This window comes from Apis laboriosa, unplaced genomic scaffold, assembly GCF_014066325.1.
Source record: "Apis laboriosa isolate Shangri-la unplaced genomic scaffold, ASM1406632v1 scaffold9_cov152, whole genome shotgun sequence".
Lineage (NCBI taxonomy): Eukaryota > Metazoa > Arthropoda > Insecta > Hymenoptera > Apidae > Apis > Apis laboriosa.
In genome coordinates this window covers 480,136-503,309 of record NW_025224966.1, presented here as the reverse complement: position 1 = coordinate 503,309, position 23,174 = coordinate 480,136, and the positions used below count along the sequence as shown (strand labels likewise).

General features: G+C 44.1%; 2 protein-coding genes across 2 annotated transcripts in view; one reads left to right on the top strand and one right to left on the bottom strand.

Annotated features, from left to right (window-relative positions):
• LOC122720080 (microtubule-associated protein futsch-like) overlaps positions 1 to 22,182 on the top strand; it is a 33,432-nt gene extending 11,250 nt beyond the window's left edge. The window contains exons 3-9 of the mRNA XM_043946536.1: positions 125 to 265; positions 563 to 679; positions 14,725 to 16,380; positions 16,456 to 17,403; positions 19,212 to 19,388; positions 19,695 to 19,760; positions 19,895 to 22,182. Of these exons, the coding sequence (XP_043802471.1) occupies positions 125 to 265; positions 563 to 679; positions 14,725 to 16,380; positions 16,456 to 17,403; positions 19,212 to 19,388; positions 19,695 to 19,760; positions 19,895 to 19,939 (3,150 nt within the window). The 3' untranslated portion in view covers positions 19,940 to 22,182. The remainder of the gene's footprint in view (positions 1 to 124; positions 266 to 562; positions 680 to 14,724; positions 16,381 to 16,455; positions 17,404 to 19,211; positions 19,389 to 19,694; positions 19,761 to 19,894) is intronic.
• On the bottom strand, positions 22,180 to 23,174 carry LOC122720079 (COMM domain-containing protein 8-like). The gene is made up of 4 exons (XM_043946535.1): positions 22,974 to 23,174; positions 22,735 to 22,896; positions 22,501 to 22,653; positions 22,180 to 22,438 (listed from the first exon to the last, which is right to left on the bottom strand). The coding sequence occupies exons 1-4, from the start codon at positions 23,037 to 23,039 to the stop codon at positions 22,280 to 22,282; spliced, it is 540 nt and encodes a 179-aa protein (XP_043802470.1). The 5' UTR covers positions 23,040 to 23,174; the 3' UTR covers positions 22,180 to 22,279.

The window sequence follows — 23,174 nt, the reverse complement described above, 5'->3', positions numbered from 1 at the left end:
TCTTTTTCTTTAAATTCTAATACCAGAATTGCGCGCGTGTAGAGAGAGAGAGAGAGAGAGAGAGAGAGAGAGAGAGAGAGAGAGAGAACACGGTTCGATCATCCACAAATTTCGTTTGTTCCAGCAAGAAGAGGTAAAGGAAACGAAGCAAGAGTCGGGCGGAGAATCTCCCGCGGAAACGGCAGAGATCACAACGCCGACAGAAGCGTCCACTCCAAACACTGCCACTTCTCCAGACAATAAGGAAACGAAGAAGAAGGAAAAGGTGAGATCCATATCCCTTTCCCTGCTTTCATCAATCTGCTTTAATCTGTGAGCGCGTAACGCGTATATTATGCAACGTATTATTGCGTGAGCAAGAGAGAGAGGGGAAGGTGTGTAAAAAGAGACGTTTGCGAGAGAAACGTTTGCGACAAAAAACGCGATGAATCAATCGAAAAAAAAAAAAAAATGCGGATCTCTCTACTCGTGTCGCGCGAATTAGAAAAATAAGGCACGTACCCAGTATCGCGCGTAATGAGATCATTCGATCATTATCGATACCGTATTTCCTCGTTCATAGATGAAGAAAAAGTGGTCCTTCAGGTCGATCAGCTTCAGCAAGAAGGATAAGAACAAGCCTGCCCGCGAAGAAGCGCCCAAGAATGGAGACGTCACCAAGGAGGAACCTCTCGCAGAGGTGAGTAAATCTCATCTCACTTTACCGGGATATTTTATTTTTCCTAATCCCCCCCTCCGCCCCTTTTTCTCTCTATCTTATCCCGTGTGGAATAATATCGGTCAATCGAAGAAGAAACATCGAACAATCCCTCTTCGAGAGCAAGACGTAGTCGTTAGAATCGATAAATACATTCAATTTATCCGGCCGACGGCGAGAATATGGAGATCGTCCAACTGTTGCTTCTAAGCGGTTCATTTAGCCCGTGCAATTGCACACGTGTCCCGACCTAGCAATGAACTTACGAAGCCGCCGGTCGATCGATCGATTTATCAGCCGACCGATTATCGAACCGTGATGTTACGTAGAAATAGCTATATATATATATATATATATAGAATATATATAGAATGTATATAGAAGGGGAGGGGGGACTCTCTTCGATCTTCGAGCAATCGTCGTCGTCGTCTTCGTCGGGAACAGGCGGCGCGATAACCGTCACGGATCGGAAACTTTGATCGGTGTTTTAATTGGCCTCGAGACGTCCAATAAATCTCGAGCTCTTTTCGCGATTATCGAACGTTATTTACTTTACCGACGGAATAAAAAAAAAAATGATAAAAGCGAACGAATTTACCGGAGAGATCGAATCGAATATTTCGATCTATTTTCGATCGCAGAGAGGGGATGGGAAGAAAGGAGGAAGGGCAACGAATCGAGAGGGTAGGTTTTTCAATCTCTCTCTTCATTTTCCAGTGATCGCGCGTAGGCAATCTCTCGAGGGCTAACCTCCTCCTCCTCCTTCGTTTCTTTTTCTCTCTCCGTCTTTCGCGTGGTCGATCACGGTGAAAAGGGAGAAAGAGACGGTGATACGGGACGGGCGATACAGCCGTGACTCATCCTTCTTGCTCGTAGTTCGCGAGTAGTTTCGCGAGATAGAGGCTATGCCTATGGAAAACCGGCTTCCAAGTCGCTGAATTATATTCCCCCCTTGGCTCCTTCCACCTCGTGTGCCTTCGTCTCGTGTCTCCCCTTCTGGCGTCCTTCTGGAACACGTAATCGACCTCGTCGTCTTTACCGTCACGGCCCTGATCGAACGAGCGAACGAGTCGTTTGTAACGACCTCTCTTTCTTCTTCCTCTTCTCCCCCCTTCTATTTCTGTTTACGTTCGATCAACGAACGAACCCTAACGGATAAACGAATCTATTCAGATTAGTTCTTTTAGAGGAGAATGATCGATGTCACGAAACGATTCTTCGCCGAGTTTTCGTTCTCGTAATAGTCCATCGACGTTGGTATATCGCGAGGATACTTTCACTTCTTTCGAGCAGAAAGAGAAAGAGAGAAAGAAAGACTCGGCATTCCGAGTCATTAAGGAATTACAAGTAGTGGTGTGTAACGCGACGTTGGCTCGTAATAGCGAGATGTCATTGTACACCACCGTGTTATGACACCAGCACGAAGAGCGACTCGTGCCCCGCTCTGCCCCTTGCTCTCTATATCCTATGTATTTCATATAGACCAGTTCCACGTCATTTCTGCTTCGTTTATTCGTAACATAGAAGGTCGAACGAACGTTCTTTAAGTAATGGCTAACATTTTAACGTAGCTCGTACATGCGATCTTTTTTTGCATTATGTGTGGTTTGGTTATGGGAGTGGATTCGTGTACGTTTATCGATCCAGATTATTATTCTCTCTCTCTAGCCTTACTCTTTTTCGATGAAAAATTTATTGGTTGAAGTCTGGTAACGGAGGAAGAGGATAATTATAACGATTCGAGGGGCACGAAGCATCGACTCGATTTCCTGCGGGAAATGAGACATATCTGTCGGAGAAATCGGTAATGGGGCTGGTCGACAGTCGTCCACGCTTCTGTCGCTCATTGTACTCTGCTGGTAACTCGGTTCAATGGCCCAAACTTCCCGGATACGCTTACCTCTACTCCGCGTTATTTGTCGCGAAAAGTGGCTTCGGTTTGAAACGTGTATGCACGAGTTGAAAACGTCGTCGTCGATTTATCCTCGATTCCATCGCCAACGATAAACGATCGGATTCGCGTTTCCTCTTCCACTTTAATCCCAAGTTGTTCATCCACTTGGATGTTCGATGTTCGAGATAAATTAACGCTAGAAAAAGGAGAAAAGAAAAAGAAACGGATTTGCGTTTCCTCTTCTTTCCTTTAATCCCAAGTTCACCCAGTGGCAAACTATATTCGAGATAATGTTCGAGCGTGAAAGAAACGTCGTGTCCATCGTTCTTTTCGCTCCGCTAAGATTAAATATTAGCTCAATGATATCGTGGAGAAAACCATTTTGTTCCCTCTTGCTTGTTACACGATAAACATTTATTTAGCCCGCGCTAAAAATAATGTAACACGCGTCGTATTTATTTATCGAAGATGTAACGTATTCGACGATAAAATATAAATTTGCATAATCAATCGGCCCTCGTCGACATCAAAACAGCTGTTTCGATTCGCTCGCCGAGCACCCGGTCGTAAACAACGGTGTTGGGTGAAACAGTGAAAGACCCGCATGTTGTCGATATGACGTTTCCCCCACGCACACAGTTGCACAGTCACATATTTCTCCGTACGCGTATCACACCACTCTTCCAATCTTATCTGCGCCCGTGTAATCCAAAGGTAATCCAATTTTAATTTTCGATCGCGACTTTAAAAAAATCCAAGGCTCGCATGATTCATCAATTATTTATCGCGCACGTAACGAGTAAGTTTACGTAACAATGGGTAGAAATCGAGAAATCGGAACCGATCAGATCAAGGGAAATCGATCTCTCGAGGACGCGAAGATGTACGATCGAATTGAAAAATCCTTCTTTAGAGAAACGAGAGAAATGATTTTGGCGGTTTTCTCGCTCTTTCGTTCCGCAGGGATGCGGTCTTTTTTCCTCGACGACGATCAGCGCCGTTTACACGCCTTTTCACGTAATGCTAATAAACGAGTTGACTCATACGTTTGAATTGATAATCGATCGACGCATGCGCGAATATCGGATGGAAAATCAAAGGAAAGACGGAGATAGCCGTTGAAAACGTAAAATTTAAATATAAAAATTTCGAATAAAGTTACTTTAAATAATTACTTGTTAAAATGCTTGAGTAACATTTACTCATTAACTATATTATAATTGACCCGCTTTTTATATAAAAAAAGCGGCCGCTACAATATAATTCGCCATTATTATTATTTTTATTATTATTACGTTTTAAACGATAAATTATCGAACTATTTTCCCCATCGCTCCCGATCGAAAGAACGCTCTCTCATTTCGCTTCTGTTCGATCGCCTATCGAGAAGTAAAGAATTAAAAGCGAGCGTGAAAGCATACACGAGCCCCTTTTTATATTAATTAACGCGACGCGAGGGAGGGTGGTGGTAAACCGGGTGGTCGAGCGCGGGAGTTTCGCGTGACTCAACCCCTCGGAGGGAGGAAAAAGAAAAAAGGAACTTCTGCCTGTGTGCAAAGGTTAAGAGCAAGCAGGGAAGGGCAAAGAGAGCGAGCGAGCGAGTTTGGCAAAGGGGCGAGAAAAACTTTCACCCCTTTTGTTCTCCAACTCTGAGGGGGAGGGAGTCCGCGATATCATCGCGAGCGGCATCGTTTCGCGGCCCCTCGATTTTTCTGCATGCTGGAAATCCCGATTCTACGAACGAGATTTTGCGCGCGCGAGCGAGCAATGGATTATTTAGATAGGAAGGGAAGGGGGAGGGGAAGAATCGGGGAGAAAAAAGGAGGGAGGGGTGGGAGGGTGCAAGGGAGCGATTTGTTGGAAGCAGAGTGGCGAGTCGTAACGTGTCGGGACGGTACAAATTTATGCGACGAGTGACGAGATACAACGAGCTTCTTCGTCTTAAAATATGTCACGGATGGAGTTGCACGTGCAACGGTACATGCGATTGGCTCTCGGACGCGGCGAGAACAGAATACGCGCGGCCAACATACGCGCGCCAACAGTGGCTAAAAGATCGGGCGGGCGGTTAAAAACCGGTTTCATTCGCCGCGGAAGGCGTCTCGGTAGTTTCTACGGGCTTTGATTTCATTCCTAATGGCCCCGATGAAATTCATCCTATGATCGTTCGCATAATCTTTCCGCCCAATCGCGTGCACCGTTCGCCGCAATTTTTATTCCTCCCGAAAAAACTTTCCGAAATCGAAACTTTATCGATGAACGCGTAAACAAAAAAGAAAAAAAAAGGGGGGGGGGAGGAACATTCGTCGAAGTCGTTTCGTGGAAGTCGATCGTGGAATCGAAGAGAGCAATCGATTAGGTAGCGCGCGCGGTGTGAGAAAACGAGACGACGAAATCCCGTTCGAAAGCGTGACATTCGCGATGCGTTTCGGACGACGTGGGAATTGGGCAGGTGTCCCTTTCCTTCCTTCCCGTGGAAATCGAATATCCGTGTCGCACGATTGGCGCTCGTGTCAGCGCTCGAAAAGCTACTTTCATTCGCCACGTGAGTGAAAAGCCTGTGGCGGTCGTCGGTCGTCTCCTTTTTTGCCTCGTCCGTTCTTCGTCGCGGGGAGGAAAGGGGAAGGGAAGAGGATATTCTTCTTTCTCTACTAGGTGCCAATCGCATTTTGTCTCGCGCCACGCGTTTCGTCCGTTCACGCCACCTCGAATACAATGCGACAGGTGGAACGCGAATAAAAAGCACCACACGAAGGTTGCCACCGCTCTCGTGGACAGAGAAGCGAGAGCATCGCGGCGTGTCGTCGCTCCGTTTCGCCAGAACTTCCTTTCCAAGTTCGATGACCGTCCCGTGTGCCAATACTCGACGTCGACGTCGCTCGCGAATCGATACGCCAACAACTTTTCCCTCCCGTTCCCTCTGAACGCGAAAAGTACACGGATGGGGAGGGGAAGGAGGGGGGCGAACACCTCCGCCAACGCGCTCTCTCGTTTCGGAAAATTGAAAAGGAAAGTCGGCGTTGATCGTTCCACTTCTAACGGAACTTTTAATCTTCTTATGCGGGGAGGGGATTACGCGAGCGGAAGTTCATGAGAATAGGAGCAATGAGAGAACGATTGTCTGTCACGTCGTCGTAAGAAACGATCATCTTTCGATTCGGTTTCCAATTTTTTCCGGATTGAAAATGTGAAGAATGCACGCGATATCTAGAAAAACTAGAGTGTACGAATTATAGTTTTTCTCTCTCTCTTTCTCTTCTCGTTTCCAGAAGGACTAATCTTTTCATTTCTCGATAAATTGATTTCGCAATAAATTGATTCCAATATATTCGTTTATTTAGATGGTTGGTAAGGAGTGTGTTTCTCGTTCTCTTCTCTATTTCGCTGTGACGTCTTATTTCACCGCCAAGAAAGGGAAAACAATGCGCAATTACAAACTAATCAAGCTCAAAGCGGGAACATTGGCGAGCTGCCAGAACGCTCACCTCTCGAGTGTGTCTAGCGGCCATTGGGAGGTTGTTTGGCTTAAACGGATTACACGAAGGGAACTGTCGCTGTCGACGACGACCAAACGGTTTTTCTTCCATTCTTTGTTTCCGAGCTATCGATTCTCTCGGCCTTTTTTTTTTTCCATCGCGCTGCTTCTTTTTTTAAAACGGGCTAATTGAAAAGAAACGAATAACGAGTTTCATTATTATTTCGAATATTATTATTTCGACGCGATATCGATGTCGATCAGAAGGGATAAGTTTAACTCGGCGCGATGACGTTTTTCGCCAGTAATCTGAAAGCAAAGCTTATCGTGCAAATATTGACGACGCTCGATAACGTTACGAACGATACACGATGGAAAAATTTTACAAGAATTCATTTAGAGAGGTCGCTACTCCTTTATATGTATTATTTATTCCACACGTACGCGTCTCGTAATTTTAAGAATACCCAATGAGGGGAAGCAGTAATCCGGTTTCCTTTCAATTTTTCACTTCCTTCCTCCATAATGGTTTTTCTTATAACGATAATCTCCTTCCATTTTGTTCTCCTGCTACTAGGAGTGGTGGAGCCCTTCCTTCTCAAAGAGTAATAAGGGTAATAAAGATAAAAGAAACGATCGAAGATATGGAATAAAAACGGAAGCTTGCCTCGTCTCGATCGACTACTTGTCTCTTTGATGTGAGAAAATTGAAAAAAAGTTATAAATATTTTTGTATGCGAAGTAACAAAATCAATTCCGCGATTTTACTTCGACAACAAACTCGCCGCGTTTATTCGTTCGCGTTGACGACGAAGTATGTCGGTTGAAAGACCTCTGATGCACACAGATCTCAACCACCTCGTTATCAGTTGACGTCATCGAGATACCATTGTATTAAAAATACCAACGACAAATACATCATTTCGTCGCCTCTTTTTCTTTTCTTTTCTTTATTTATAATCCGGTATCGGACCTGACACACTTTACACTGCGTTAAAGTACGAATCGAGGGGAAAGACGATAAAAATAAATAGCCGAAAGATAGTAGAGAAATGAAAAAGAAAACGAAGAGAGAAACGATCCATCTTCTTCTCGAAATTAATTTCGAGATTTCGATCGACTCGCATCGAAGAGAAAAGCAAGGTCGCGCCGACGACTTGTTGCCACGACTCGATGTTGTCACGAAACTCGGGAAGGATCGAGTATTCGATATCGGAATATTCTTGATTTTGCTTGATTTCCTCTTAACACGAATTATTGTTTTCATTCGCGTGAAAATTTCGACCGAGTCGTGTTACTGATTCTTTTCCTCCAATCCTTCGAATTTGGGCGTCGTCGTCGTCGTCGTCGTCGTCGTCGTCGTCGTCGTCGTCGTCGTCTAGTATCGAACGTCCCGACGCCGGGACGCGCAGAGCTGTTGCCATGCCGACCGACGGGGGTTACCAGGGCTTTTCGCATTCAGCAGGTTTGCCGGTAAAAGACTCGCGCCGCTCTCGTTCGCGAACAAGAAACTTTTTCTCGTATCCTCGATACTTGTCCTATTTTTGGACTTCAATTTTAAATACTATATCTTATCGAAATTTAATCCATTCCACCTGCTATTTTCGATAATTTTCGAACAGCCTACAAAAAATATCGTATCATCCTAGATGGGTGAGATATGGAAGGAAAGTCGGTTGAATCGTTGGAGGAAAAAAGGGGATTTTCGGAAAGATCTCGACGATGACCCAAGGATTTTAAAACGATAAGAGAAAGCGCGTGTTTTATCGAATTCCGGTTGATCCTCTGGAAGGGCGGAAGTCGAGTAAGCCGCCAGGATAAAGCCTTTCTTCGATAGAACGTTTTGTCGAAATTTTCACTGGATAATGTTGGCAAATTGATCGAAACGAGTACAAAATAATTGAATACACGCATTGACATCCGATCGAAGGAAGATCGGAGCTTGTTGTTGTATTTCTTTTAAAAAGTTCGCTTCTTAATTAAAATCAGCTGTGCCAAATGGTATCGCGTGATTTCCCAGGTGGAATTTCCCGTCTGCGGTCGCGTTGGTTGCCGAGCCATGAAACCGCACGACACGCCGATAGCACACTTTCCAACGAGAGAAGAAGACACTCGATAACAAATTTTTCCATCCATCCATCCATCCATTCGTCTATCCTTTTTTTTTATTTTCACCGTGGCGAGGAATAATTTGTAATTGGAAATTGTTTTCAATCACGCGAGAAACGCGATGTCGTTTCGATCGGTAGCACTGGACAACACTGGAAAAATCGAGGTTTTATATTTTATTTCGCCCCGCGTATCGGTTCAACAGCCGTTCAATTGGATTAAAGTAGGATCCTTCCAGAGGAGAGGAAGAAGGCCGGGTAGGCAACGCCCTTGGGGAAAATCGAGCCAGATGTTTCGATGATATTTATCGAAGATCGAGCAGAGTTTATCGCACAGCAACAAATTCCCTATTATGCAGGGGAATGAATCGAGATTCATCTCGATCGAAAATCGATTTTCGATTTTCCAAAAGTTCATCATCTTCTCGGGATACAATCTTTTGTACAATCTTTTATTTCGACGGTATACGCTTCGATGGATAATACGGATTAAATGGAAATGAGGAAAAAAAGAGGAGTTACGCGCGATCGATAATTATCGTTGGCCGCCACTCCCCTATATTTTGTTTATTCTCCAGGATTCGTGCACGTTCGTTTCGGTAGAATTCGCGTATACGAATCGATATCCCGACTGTCTCTCTCTTTCTCTGTCTCTCCGTACGCACCACCTTGCCGTGTGTTGCGTTTCGCGACCCTCTTCAAAGGGTGAAGAGAGCGGACGAGAGGGTGAATACACGAGAGTGCGTGCGTGCTTCTCAGAGCGTGTCGTTGACGCCGCGCCGCGCCGTCGCCATCTCCGTCTATATCGTTTCGTTCCTGTTGCGCGAAACAATCGGATATAGCTACATCCCCGTGTCACGACGACTAAAAAACGATAAATTTTTATCATCTATCACTTTCGGGAGTTCTTCGTAAATTTGCGCTTCATTAAGTTACGTTTCGTTCGTTTTTTCATCCAGCCCCTTTTTTTTTCTTTCGATCTGTTACGATATCGAAATATTAGAACATTAATATTGTCGTTGGACAACGGGTGATATTGATGGAACGGCGAGAACAAAATAGAAAAACTAGAAACGTCGGTTTGAAAAGATGATAACGATTTATGGGTCGATAACGTTAACAGGAACGACGTATTTGTCGCACGGTGTCGTTAAAACGAACTGAAACGAGATTTATCGCACTTTACGTTCTATACTGTTGAAGAAAACGAACATAGCCGTTTTGTTGTCCGATCGAAAACTTTTAGCGTTATTTAGCTCGTTTCGAAAGACGATAATACCGGAAGGGCCGGTTTAATTAGCACCGGCTTATTTTCTATTGTTAACATTGGTTAATATATCCGTGGTAATGACGCTTTAGTTTTCACCGTTGATGAAAGAACATTGTCGTCTCCATCTGTACGCGTACATTCGGCCGAAGAAACATTTCGCTTCGATCTCGGTTGGTAACCTAGCTCTAGCCTTGCTAGAGATACGAGAATAATTCTGCGGTGACTCGACTCGGCCGATGCTGCCACCAACGATCACTCGTGGAACCATCTCGTAGTTCGTCGAATGGCATGCGAATTTTTTTTGTCCGCCTTAATCCATCGAATCCCGAAACCTCCAACTTTTCCATCGAAAATCTCTCGGATTTTCTCTTTCTTTCTCGAGATTAATATCGGGAATTATACATGACGATGTTACAAAACGAGAATGGTTAAGACGATTATAGTCACGTTAAAAGTATGTATCTCGAACGATGAACGTAATTCGATGAATACAGTACCGGTGCTAATTCGAGCTAAAAAAATTCATTTGACTCACTCCATGACGAACGCGGCCTAAAGGTCATACATGCAGCATTAGAAATTTGGAACGGGCTCAAAAATTTTCGTCGCTATTTACGCCGAATAACCCCTTGTACTCACCGGACGCGTTGTCGTGGTCGTGTCCCTTCTGTCTCGTTAATAGCGACTCCGCTCGATTCCCTTTTCCCTTCTTGCGCTCCTTTCCATTCCTCTCTCTCTCTCTCTCTCTCTCTCTCTCTCTCTCTCTCTCTCTCTCTCTCTCTCGGCTCCTTTCTCTTTCGATCGTCTAAGAATAGAAATGCGCGGTGGTTTTGCGGCGTGAATTTTTCTTTACTCCCAGACGAGTGCTGATTTCTCGACATGCATTCGTTTCCATCTATCGAATCGAACCGAAATTTTTCTTTACCGTTTTTTTTTCTCTCCTCGTCGAGTTGAAACATCGTACAAGAAACGAGGGATATGGATATGCCTTCCATTTTCCATAATAATCTACTTATTTTTTCTCTCTTTTTTTTTTCTTTCTTCTTTCCCTTCCTGGTTTCACCATTCTCGCGTAGGTGGTGCATGACTCCCCGCCAACCAAACCCAACCCCACCCATATTTCATCGCAACTCTTTCGTTCTCACTCCTTGTTTCTCCTCGTCAAGGAGAAGGCTTATAAGTACTCTTTCGTAGGTAACGTGGCTCCACTTTTCTCTCTCTCGTCATCTTTTTTCGCAGAATTTTTCGTAAAGTTTATTTCAACTGGTGTGCAAAGTGGCGCGCAGCTTTGTTCTCCATTTTACGAGGCTTGCGTAAGTCAGTCAGAATTAAGAGAGAAAATCTATTCCGTTTTCTCTCGAGAGCAAAACAGAAGAGAAGAGAAGTTTGGATAGGAATTCGTTCTCTCCTCGTTACGAGATGTCGATGAATCAGGCATCGTTGCTCTTGTACTTTTTCATTATATTTTTCGTTATCTCGGCCACGTATCTCTTTCTCTTTTCCCGTGTTTCCACGTGTGCATCGGTAACACACTCTTCTCTTCTTCTTCTTCTTCTTGTTCTTGTTCTTCTTGTTCTTCTTCTTCTTCTTCTTCTTCTCTCACCGAGACGTGGGACGATCCTCTCTATTGGACTCTATATAAACCACGGGGAACTCACAGCTTGGTCCGAGTAGTTCGCCAACGGCGAACAGTTCGTACGGATCTTTCTCTCTGTTCGGTGATCGTGCGTGCGCGTGCGCGTGCATGCGAGACGAAAAGGTAGTACACGCTCAACAAATTTCACGAACGGCCAAGATCGTGATTCCATCGTCCACGTTTTATTCTGTTCGATCCTTCGCAACCTTGGAAATTTTCATCATGGGAAATAACGTTTCTACGGATTCTGCGAGTTCTCTGATCACTGTACCGACAAACTATGACTAACTTCGTGAATCATTCTCTCCGATCGAGACGTTTACGGGGTGTATAATTATCTATCACGATTTTTCTCCTTATCGTAGTAACGCGCATTTTTTTTGTTGGTCATTGCTAGGTCATCCAGCGACTATTAATAGATCGTGGCAAAAGTAGTTTGCTCGCAAAGTGATGCTTTTTGCTAGTTTCCTATATATATATATATATATGCGTATGGATCGAAATAGACCAGATATTACGTCCAATTCGAAAATTGAAGGATAAAGAGGATCATTCTCGAAGTTCGGTCTCACGCGTCTTGGTCGTTCGCATCGAATCTCGATTGTTCATCCTCCGCTGCCAGTTATCGCGATATTTTTTCAAAGGCCAGTTCTCCAGTGGGAAAGTGGGAAAAATTTTTGGCAAAAATGATGGAATCTATCACGAAGGCGGGTCGCAGTGTGAGCAATGGTGTATACCGAGTGGCGGGTGCATTCGCTCGAGGAGCTAGAAGAGTTTTATCTTATGTGCCATTATTGGGCGTCGCTGTGGCCCCACCGGAACTTGAAGAAGTCGAGGAAGCCGAAACTTCTTCCCTGGTACGATACTCGCCGAATTATTTCGTTTCTCGTTTCTCTCGCATGGATTATCGTGGGTAATCGAACGCTTCCCTTCGCTCCTTGAGATCTTTTCCTATACGTGCGATTAACCGACCGTGGTCCCAGATGGTCATGTTCGCATCAATTAATGAGCGTCGTATCTTCCGTTCGAGGGTGTGGTAGTTCGTGGTTAATTCGATCGTTTCGAGAGAGAACGAACTGGTTTCATACGAATATGCGATATTTTATTTATGTCTGTCGCCTCGCCGGTCGATATCGTTTTTACGCGATAATCCATTGTTCCACGGGTTTGAACACGGAGTGGTGGAAACAAAGGTAAACCGAAACCGGCGATCGTGGCGTAGTGGCAACTCGTCGTCGACGCGCAATATGTGTGTATATATATATATAAAATTTCTCGGCCGCGAGAAGCTCGAGAAGAAGAAGAAGAAGAAGAAGCAGAAGAAGAAGAAGAAGAAGAAACATCGCCGCCCATCGACCACCACCTCGTCGAACGAAAATAGCACGAAAAGATCATACTCGGCGAGCCTCTCTTTTCCCTCTCGCATTCCACGTGGGTGAACGCGTTTTAAGGTTTCGCGTATCGAATTATAGTCGCGCTCAACCGGAATGAACGCGATATATAAGCGGCCGCTGCCGCGTCGATCCGCGCAAAAACCTACCTTCGAATCGATGAAAATTAATACCTGGATAAATTAGTCCACGTCCATGACGAGAAATTTAATCGCGTTTCTGGCCTGGGACAAATCGATTTTACGGCCAATCAGTGATCAAATGCGAAATCGGACTTCTCTTTACGATTCATTGTTGTTCGATAAATGGACGAGGTCGACTTTATTTTTTTCGATCGAACCAAAGAATCGCGTTGAGAAAAATTTCGTTATTAGACCGATTCGTGCCATTTCCCTTCACTTTCCACTTTCCAGATAAACGATAAAGATGTCGTCGAGCTCGATCGACCGTTGCTTCTTCGCATTTGTATTCGTATTAAAAAGTCAGAAATTTTGGCCTGGCACATATACACACGCACAACACACGACGCAACGTCTCGATTCGCAGCTTTATTCCCCGATTTACCTTGGCGCGGATATTAAATACATCTAACCTCTCTGCCGTTTGGCTTCGTTTTCACGCTGTGACCGATATCGGCGTCTGATACGCTCGGTGAACCGAATAAATAATTCGTAATTCGATCCTAGAAAAAGATCGATAAATAATAATGTTAAAAAAAGAAGAACGGGAAGGAGAGGGAGAAAGGAGTGGGGGAAAGGAACGCGAATAAGAAATAGGTTTTTCCACGACGCGCATTCAGACCGTGACAATGCGCGATTGGCGACAGAGAGAGATAGCTAGAGATAGACAGAGAGACGGCGAATGGTCAGTTTGCCCACCATCTTTTTTAACGGTCGTTGGAGCTTCGCTCATGCTATTCGAACGCGTTAACGACACAACGTTTCTTCGTTACACTTTTTTCTCCTTTTTTTGCGCAACTGTTCGCGAGCTAAAAAGGGAAAGCATTCGTCCAAACAGAAGAAATTAATTTTGGCGCTGTTTCATCATCCAACCATGCACGTACTTCGTACGTATATAATTCGTATATATGCTCGAGGCTTGTTTCTCGATTGTTAAGATATTGCTACACTGCGGATCAGTGACCGTTTCGACCAGATGTAAACATCAGAACGTTAACGGTTACGAGAAATAGCTTGCGATCGCCAACGAGAATATTTGCGCCTCGCAATTTCTATTTGCAAAATTCTGAAATTGGTCGACGGCCAATGATACAAGGTTGGCGCCAAGTTGGAACGTCGTTTTACCCGATTCGTATCGCGAATCGAAGATGTAATCGGAAGTATTATTAGTATTAGTAAGTTTATTAGCCCGGTGTTTCTTTCCGTTTGCCTAGCGGACAATGGCCCGAACCACGACACACATTTTGGCAATCGGCCAAAAATCCGCCGTCTTTTTCCTCCCCGGGAAGATCCATACTGCCTTCCTCCTCTTCCACCTCTCCTCTCGACAGTTTGGCCAAATTCGTACCTCTTTCGTGCTCTCGCTCCTCGTTTCGTTTGAAGAAGAAATCGTTGTGGCGGCGGCGGAACACGCGAGAAAAAGCACTCGGGTGCTTAAAAAGCTGTTGGGTACCACAACCCCTCGAGGGGCTGTGTAATTCTTTAAGCGAAAGAGAGAGAGAGAGAAGTTTACCCCTTACGAAAATACGCATGGGGGAAGGGGCGAGAAGGGGTTTCACTTATCCACCCGATCGATACCCGAGGTCTGGGGACGATAAAGCACACACTCTGCGTTCCACGCGTCCGGTTTCCATTTCCCGCTTCGGTTTCAACCATTGATTTCGTTTCCACTCGTGTTTCTTCGATTCATTACGACAACATACGAGGATCGTGTATCCTCCCCCCATCGACCGAATATCCAAACTCGGCAAGAGTATGGAAAAAATAGTGCGTCGTCGTGTGCATAACAATCGGAAATATATCGATAACTTTCACACCTCTCCCCTCTTCCTCCTCCTCCTAGTCTACGAGTATATATAGAATATCTCTTCGTTACGAATCGGTGTAGCGCTACGCACACACACACGACGGATTCGGTTAACGGGAAGCGAAAGGAGAAAGGCGTTAAGTGAGTCGCTTAATATCGAGAGAAGTTAGCGTTGATCGCAAATGGTAATTCGGGGAAGGTTCACTGCGCTCGTGACGCAGCACCGGTTCTCGCCGTATAAACGTGTATCGTACGAAAATGTTGCAGGGTGGCGAGGAGCAGGAGAACGGATCGGGCACGGCGGGTAGCCCCGTCGAGGAGAAATCAGCAGTAAGCAGTCCGACGACGGAGAACGAGGAGGCGGCGGCGGCGGCGCCCGTAGCAGCGACAACAGCGGCGGCGGCGGCAGCGGCGGCGGCAGCAGCAGCAGCAGCAGCAGCAACAGCAGCATCATCACCGTCATCGCCACAACCGCCGTCGAGCGTCGCGGAGACGAAGGAGGAGAGCAGCGGCGCGGCGTCGGCGGCCAGTAGCCCCGCCGAGGAGAAGACGACGGAGGAGGCCACCGATCCCTCCGCCGCCCCGACTCCCGCCCCCGTCGAGGAAAAGAAAGAGGAGGTGGAAAAACTCGAGGCCGAGAAAAAAGCAGTCGAGGTCAGTCCAGCCGTCGGTGGTCAGTCCGTACCGGACCCGGTGGTAGAAGTCTCCGTATTCCGAGTCCAGACAGTCGCTACGCCGTCTATCATTGAGAGGAAAACCAGTGAGGATATTCCTTCCCTGCCTCCGTCCAGCCCGCCTCCAACCCCCATAGACTCGTCGCCGTTGCAGCAAGCTCAGCAGGCCGCGGCCACCGCGACCGCCCTGGCGGAGGCTCTCAAACTGCCTGCGGAGGCTGCTCGCTCCTCCCAACATTTCGCCCCCCCCTCGCCCCCCGCTTCTTCACACAACCCGACCGCTTCCTCCCTCGAACGAAACGCACCCTCCACCGCTATAGTCCCCGTCGTGCCTAACCTTCCTCCGCTACCGGTGGTGGTAGACAGAGGCCCGTCCAACAATTTCGAATCGTCCCCGCTTATCGTTAACGGCACCGTCGAGGTCCACCCCCTCCCCACCACTACCGTGCCACCCCAGCTCAAAGATAAAGATAGCAATACCGCGGAACAGTCCCCCGGCGCTTGTAACGATAACAATCTTCTTCTGGTCGGCGACGAGAAGGGGCGAATCACGTTCGTCCAAGAGATGGAATCCTCCTCGACGACTACGACTACGACTACGACGACTACGACGACGACGACGACGGCGACGAGGTTGGATCCCGAGGACGGTGGGAGGTCGACGGACAATAACGCTATAGTCTCGGAAATAATCTCGGAAATAGTGGAGGAGAGCGTGGCGAGGCAAGAATCGGTATCGTCCCAACCTGCGAGCAGGCGGGAGGATGAGATACGAGAGTTGATCGAGGAGATGATCGTGCCGGACGAGATGGCGCGAGAGGAGGAGGAAGACGCGACTGTGGTCGATCCACCCGTGCCCACGATCGACGCGATTGTGGAATCCGAGGAAGGGCCGGTGCCCGTCTCTTGCGAGCAACAACAGAATGAAGAGAAAGAAGAGGAGGAGGAGGAGAAGGAGAAGGAGGAGGAGGAGGAGGAGGAGATGCTGGTGGAGGCGAAGCCGGCTCTCGTCATTCCGGAGGACGAGGAGGAAAATTCGTGCGGGGTTGCAGCGGACGTTTCGAGGGTGGTGGACACCACCGAATCGGTCCAAACGATTCCAGACGTGGAAACGGACAAATTGGAAACGGAAACTATGGGGTCGGACATCGCCGTGCCCGTAGAGGAGATCCTCATCTCCGAAATGGCGGAGCAACGGTCGGAGGAGGATTGCTGCTCCTTGTTCCCTCGCCCCAACCGAGAGCCTGCCGTTGACCGAGGCTCCGCGCCCACGAGTCGGGATCCCGCGATCCTCGAGACGAGACCGACGCACGAGTGCGGCGAGGCCGAGGCGAGGGACGAGCAGGAGTCGTCCGCCATCCCTTCCCCTCCGGAGCCTTCTTCCCCCCCTTCTTTGCCCGAAGCTTTCCCCGTCGGGGAGAGCGTCGTGGTCGTCGCCCCTCGAGGAAGACTCGATTCCGAGCTCGAAGCGGCCAACCACTCGACCGCGCCACCGTCCTCCTCCCAACTCGTCCGAGCGGAGCCTAGAATTTTGGATTTGGCGGAGGAGCAACGACAAGAATCGATCGAGACGGCGAACGAATCCGAGCTGTTCGCGGATATCATTCCCCCCGAGCCGACCACAGGCGGCGACGAATCGTCGAATCGGCGAACGCTGCTCGCCGAGCACGAGCCTCGAAACGCCACCCCGAAACTCGAGCGCGTGCCTAGCCTCGCGGACGATTTCTTCCCCCCCCCAGCCCCGCCCGAGCAACACGCGGCCGAACAACAGGTAGATTCCTTCGATTACCCCCTACCGCCGGAACACCTCCCCCCCTCGTCGACCCTCGTCGACCAGGACGGGGAACCCGCCCCAATTGCCCCCGAAACGAGGAACGAGGGCCCGCTCGTCGTTCCCGACGAGGACGAGGACGAGGACGACGACGAACCCGCGAGAATCTCAGAGACAGAGACCGCCACCCCCCTACCACCACCGGCGTCGACGTTGCCCGCCGGAACTCCCAGCCCCACGTCCAATGCCAGTATCACGTCCGGCCTGATGCCGTTCACGGTAGATTCCTCGCAATCGCTGTTGTACGACGACCAGAGCAATCGAGAGTTCAAGATGGAATCGGTGTCGATAAGCCTCAATTCGTACAATGAGTCCGACATTGAATTAAAGGAGAGGTTAGCCGAGTCTCTGGCGGAGACCGAGAAGCAGGAAGAGAGCTTGGTCTCGTGTCAGTTGTTGAACAACGCCACGTCGTCGACCACTGTCCAGGAGACCCATCAGGTGACTAACATGTAACACAACCTCCTGGCATGAATTCAGGCAGCCAAAAAAAAAAAAGAAAAAAAAAAAAAAAAAAAGAATCACCTTTTGGTGGCGCCTCGTTCCAAGTATCTCGTCGTATCTGGTCCGCACAAACCAATTCGTCTCTGTGAATATAGTCCTAAAATATCGAATCTCTCTTTCTCTTTCTCTCTCTCTCTTTCTCTTTTCTATATCCCATCCCTAGATATATTATTCCATCCAATGGTCTGTCGCTCGATATACATCGCTCGTTTCTTCCGATACCCTCGATAATCGACGATGATCTTTTCTTCTCTGGCTTCATCACCTTCTCTCTTCTGGCGAAGGATAATCGAACGAGACCGATCCCAGTGTGGGTTTTTGCACCATCGTTTCGTCTAAACGATCCTTTTTTTACCGAATCCATTTATCCGTATCCTTCTCTCTCTCTCTCTCTCTCTCTCTCTCTTTCTATCAATTTCTTTCTCTTTCTCTTTCTCTATCTTCATTACCTTCTTGACGATTATTCACCTTAGATTAAAGACTGTGTTTTTCTCCCCCCTCCTCCTCTTTCCTTTTTCTTCCTTTAGAAGGTCTTAGAAGAAAATAAATAAATAAATAAATAAAGGGTCTCGTCGAATGCATCCTTCGTTCTGTCGGACGTGATTAACACACCAAACGTTTAACCTCGTTGCTGACGATCCCTATATGAATATGCCGCTTCCATCCACCGACCAAGAATCACCGGAACAACCATATCACCATATCACCACCTGTGTTGTTTGCCTCTTGGTTTTCTTGACAATTATTAACACGACTTGTTATTCGAATCGAGGCGCTGAAAAGTAGATGACAATTGTAGCTCGACAGCATAGTTGAGAAAACGAGCAAGAATTATAANAAAAAAAAAAAAAATGTTTTCGCTGCACTATTATTATTATTACTACTACTATTACTACTACTACTACTACCACCACCACTAGTCGAGTCCTAGTCGTTTCCGTAGAAAATTTCGGAACGCCGCTCACTAATATAACAACATATATATATATATATATATATAAAATATAGCCCGCTCGATTTAGACGAATCTCTTAGCGTGAATCTCATTGATAGACGTTAATAAAAACTAATCGTATATATATATGTGTATATACGCCATAATATAATTAGCTAGATGGATAGAAATTCATTATTATACGCCATTATAGAAACATTAATTTAGACATCGATACTATCGTATGCTCTTTACGTGATTGCATCTGTTGTGTCGTAAGCATCTTGTATTGCGCATGCAGAATTTTCTTATCCGAGGGTTTATCCAGCAGGGTGTTTCCAATTCTTTACGCTGTCGAAGAAAAAGCATGAGGAATGATTCTGTCAGGCAGAGTTGGTGGGCAAAAAATTTTTTGACAAACTTTTTCAATTTTACGAATAAAGTTGCCTCGATAATTTTTAAAACGTGATAGTAGATAATATTAATGATAATTGCAAATTGAGTAATGTATAAATTATAGCAACTTTATTCGAGATTTTTAATTGGATTTTACGTTTACAAGTTGATTGATTGATCAGAGCCCAATTCTGCTGTCCGGCAATTTCTCAAGAATATTGCGTGCAATATCTCTTGGAGAATCAACGTGGTTTTTGGCTCGACAGAATCGATCTTTACGTCTTTTTTTTTTTGTCCTCGTAGCATGCTGGGATTTGGACTTGTTGCGGACTTTCCGATTTTTCTCCCCTCCCCCCTTTCTTCCCCCGTTGGTTTAATAATCCGATCTAATAAGGAGATACGTGTGCGTTTGCAGAGCACTCCGGAGCAACCAGAGGCCCCAGTAGAAAATAACGTGGCCCACGACGTTAGTACGACAGAAAGTTCAACCGAGCCTATCAAGGTTACATCTCCAGCCGTCCCGAGCGAAGTAATAACCGCCTCTCCGCCATCTGCCCCAGCCATCACCGAGGATGTTGCCTCGGTGGCCAAGGTATATTCCGTTTCCTCCAAAAAGTGATATAAATATCGAGACGAGTTCAATCTTCAAATTTCAACGTGATACATAAATGATGATCGCCTATAGTGATTGGTGACGCGTGTAGCGTCATCAATTCCGAGGTCATTGACACATAGGTTTAATGTCCTAAGAAGAATAATGTGCGAGGGGCCATCTGATCTGTGTATATATATATATATATATATCTATTAATTAATTTTCCTTTCTTTTAAAAATCATCATTTTTATCACTTGTTGGCATTATTATATGTGAAAAACACCTTGTTTCTTTTGTTAAAGGCTATCGAAGAAATTGACATAAGCGATAAGGCTGTTGCGGCGGCAACCATCGAGTGTAATACGAATGTAAGTTTTTCTTTTTTCTTCTTTTTTGAAACGTTGTCTCGTTGGTTTGTAGAAAAAAGAAAAAAAAAAAAAAAAACGCTTGTAAATAACGTTCTTATCTAAATTCTGTGATTTGTGTTTATTTGTGTTCGCAGGAAATTATCGCGGAAGCACGTTACCAAAACAACATAAACGAATAAACATCGCTAATCGAATTGTATTTTGGGAAGAAGAAAGTTCTTTTCTCTCGTTAAAACCAAAAAAGTATATTATATAGATATGTATATTTGGACCATTCCTGCAACTAAACAGAAAATAACGTTCTTTCGTTACGAGCAAAAAAGGGAAAAAAAAAAAAGGAAAAAAAAAAGAAAAAAAAAAAGAAAAAGAAAATGGAACGATGTGACCGCGACATCGCGAGAGCATATAGACTTATATAGTAGGCCTATTAACGATTATTAGACGGCAGGGCGAAAGAAAATGTTCACGAAATGTGAAAACCCGGGTCGTGTCATCGAAATGGGGAAAAGGGGTTACGAGGACGAGCCAGATAGGGTCGAGGAAAATGTTATACGATTGACTCTGAAAACACGTAATGCCATGTAATCATATGGATGGTATATATATATATATCTCGAAGCAGGTGATTTTTATTACTTTCTTTTTTTATTTTTATTATTACACGAATAAAATATTTTCAATGTTGGGCCTTGTTTATTCGCAACATAATAATAATAATATAATAATATAATAATAATAATAATAATAATAATAATAATAATAATAATAATAATAATAATAATATTATATATGGGCCCTGTTGTGTAAAAATCGGAAAATTGTCACAATTGTTATGCATAAGTCGTATTATGCGATCATCATGCGGCGAGTAAGTGGTACGAATTCGAATTTAAAAAAGAAAAAAAAGAAAACATATTAGAAAAGAAAAAAAAATATATATACGATGAAGGAGAAATCTCTTCGTTTGTCGCATATTCCAGAAATAAAGAAATACTCATCGAGGCACGCCCTCTCGTAACTACACGCGCATTGCTATATCGAGAGAGTATAAAGAACGAGAAAAACTGTAACCGAAAGATCAGAGACTGAGAGAGCAAAGGTGTATACGTGAGAACGTGTGCGTTCGAATGCATGAGAGAGCGTGAGAGTTCGAAAGAAGTATGAGAGAATGAATAATGTGCGTGTCGAAGAAAGAAACAAAGGAGGAAATAGGAAGGAATAATTGGAATATGTCTCTTTGTCGGAGTGTGAACGGGAAAGAAGAAGAGATAGGATCGGAAAAAGGCAGAACAAGAAGTAAAGAAAAAAAAAAAAAAAGGGGGAAAAAAAACTTATTAAAAGATATATCAAAGCGCACGAGTAATGAATAAACTCGTATCGTGATTTCAAGGACGCTCGATTATTTTGCTCGTATTTCTTTCGCGGTCCTTGTTTTTCTTTGTAATTGTACAATCGACAGGTTTTTATGTTGTAACGAGGAACTGCACACTTCTACGTATGACTTTGGTACGCGCGAGCACACGACATAGCTACATACATGCAAGGACATTATACGCAAATGCGTACATACGTATCATGCAACACACGAGATAAGGAAAACATACAGTATGTCGAGGCAGTGTAAGTGATATATATAATCTAGATATAGAGAAAGCGTTTGTGTAAATTCAGCGTTTGTCCTTCGAAATGCTACTTCTCCATATGAGAATACTTACGAGGAAGCCTATTCGTAATTTTATAATAATCATTAAAATATCGCCTAATTACAATTACGAAACATGCACAATTACCATTCAAAATGGATTCGTTTCTACGGATCTCCAGGAGTAAATAATTACCTACGAAAGCTTCTTTTTTTATTGAGACCGTAGCGTAGATCGTAAAGATAAACGAAAAGCGTATATATGTAAATGCTCCAAAATCTCTGAATACATGTAAGTGTTGAATGGAGCGAGCGTTCATTGTGCCCGCGACCGGCATTGATTTTTAAACGATATATTATTAATGAGTAAGGGGAAGAAGTAAAATTAAAAGTTGTATAGTAAACCTTTCATTAAATATATTGTCCGTAATGATCTTTACAACGAAATTCACACGTTTTTTCAAGGCAAGTTTTGGCGACGAGAGCGAACTTTTTATTTAAGAAAAAGGGGGAAAAAAAAAAAGAAAAAAAAAAAAATCTTTAAATCCGACTGATCTGTACACTCGAATTATTAATCGTTAAATCCTGAGGTTCCATCGACGCAAACCTCGTTTATTTATTTTGCGCGTCGGAACAACAAAATTATAAATGAGATTTTTGAGTCGATGGTGCTTCAGACACAGACCAACAGTCTTCAGTATCTTCGATGAGCAGTTATAATAGTAATTAAACTATTCTACATTTATCTATAACCTATAATAAACTGTGAAACAAGTGTAACATGGTGTGTTTTTATTCCATCTCGAAAAATTTACAATTAAACTTGCATCAATTGTAAAAAAATCTTAATTATATAATTATTTATGCATTATTCACGTTATTGAACGATACTTTCCATAGTACTTATAAACGTATCCAATTCATCCTTATTTAATTCCATATCTAAAATACGTTTTGAATTTTTACTTTCAAGCATGAGATCTAATTGAAGAAGAGGTTCTCTCAATGAAGCTAATTTACTGGAACCCATTACAAGCTAAAAAAAATAACACATTTAACAATGATGTATCTTCATACGAGTTCAATTTCTTATTTTACCTTTAATTTCCAATCAAAATCAATTACAGTCTCGTATTTTTCTTTGGAACATTCTTTCAATAGAGCATCTGTTAATTGTTCTCTTCTCAATTTTAAACACAATAATATATTTTGTTGGATATGTTCTGGTAATTCATGATACTCTTGTGGCATCTAAAAATATATGATATATAAAAATGTACTATAAAATTTACTATAAAAAGTTTTTTTTTTCTAAGGAACTATTAATCGAACCTTTTCCTCTGTTACGTACAATGATGCTGGATTTCTTAGGAGATTCAATATTAACTTATATGTTTCTTCGTATTCTTCCTTACTCCAATCCATTCTATTTACAAACTTATGATAGGTTGGACCTGGTCTACCACATATTTCATCCACGCAAGCATGCAATAACTAAGTAATGAAAATAAATAAATTCTTTATTATATATATTATACATATTATATTTAATTATTATTATATATACTTACTTCTTTTAAAACGGGTATTTTATCTTCACCAAAGAGGTTAAGATACAAAGTTTGAGTAGTTTCCATTATTACGATCTTTTAAAAACTTTGTATAATTTGAAATATAAATATTGAAATTCAATAAAATTAAAGAAATTTCTATATAAAATATTATTAATGAATATTGATTGAACCTTTATTTTACATAACAATAATCATACA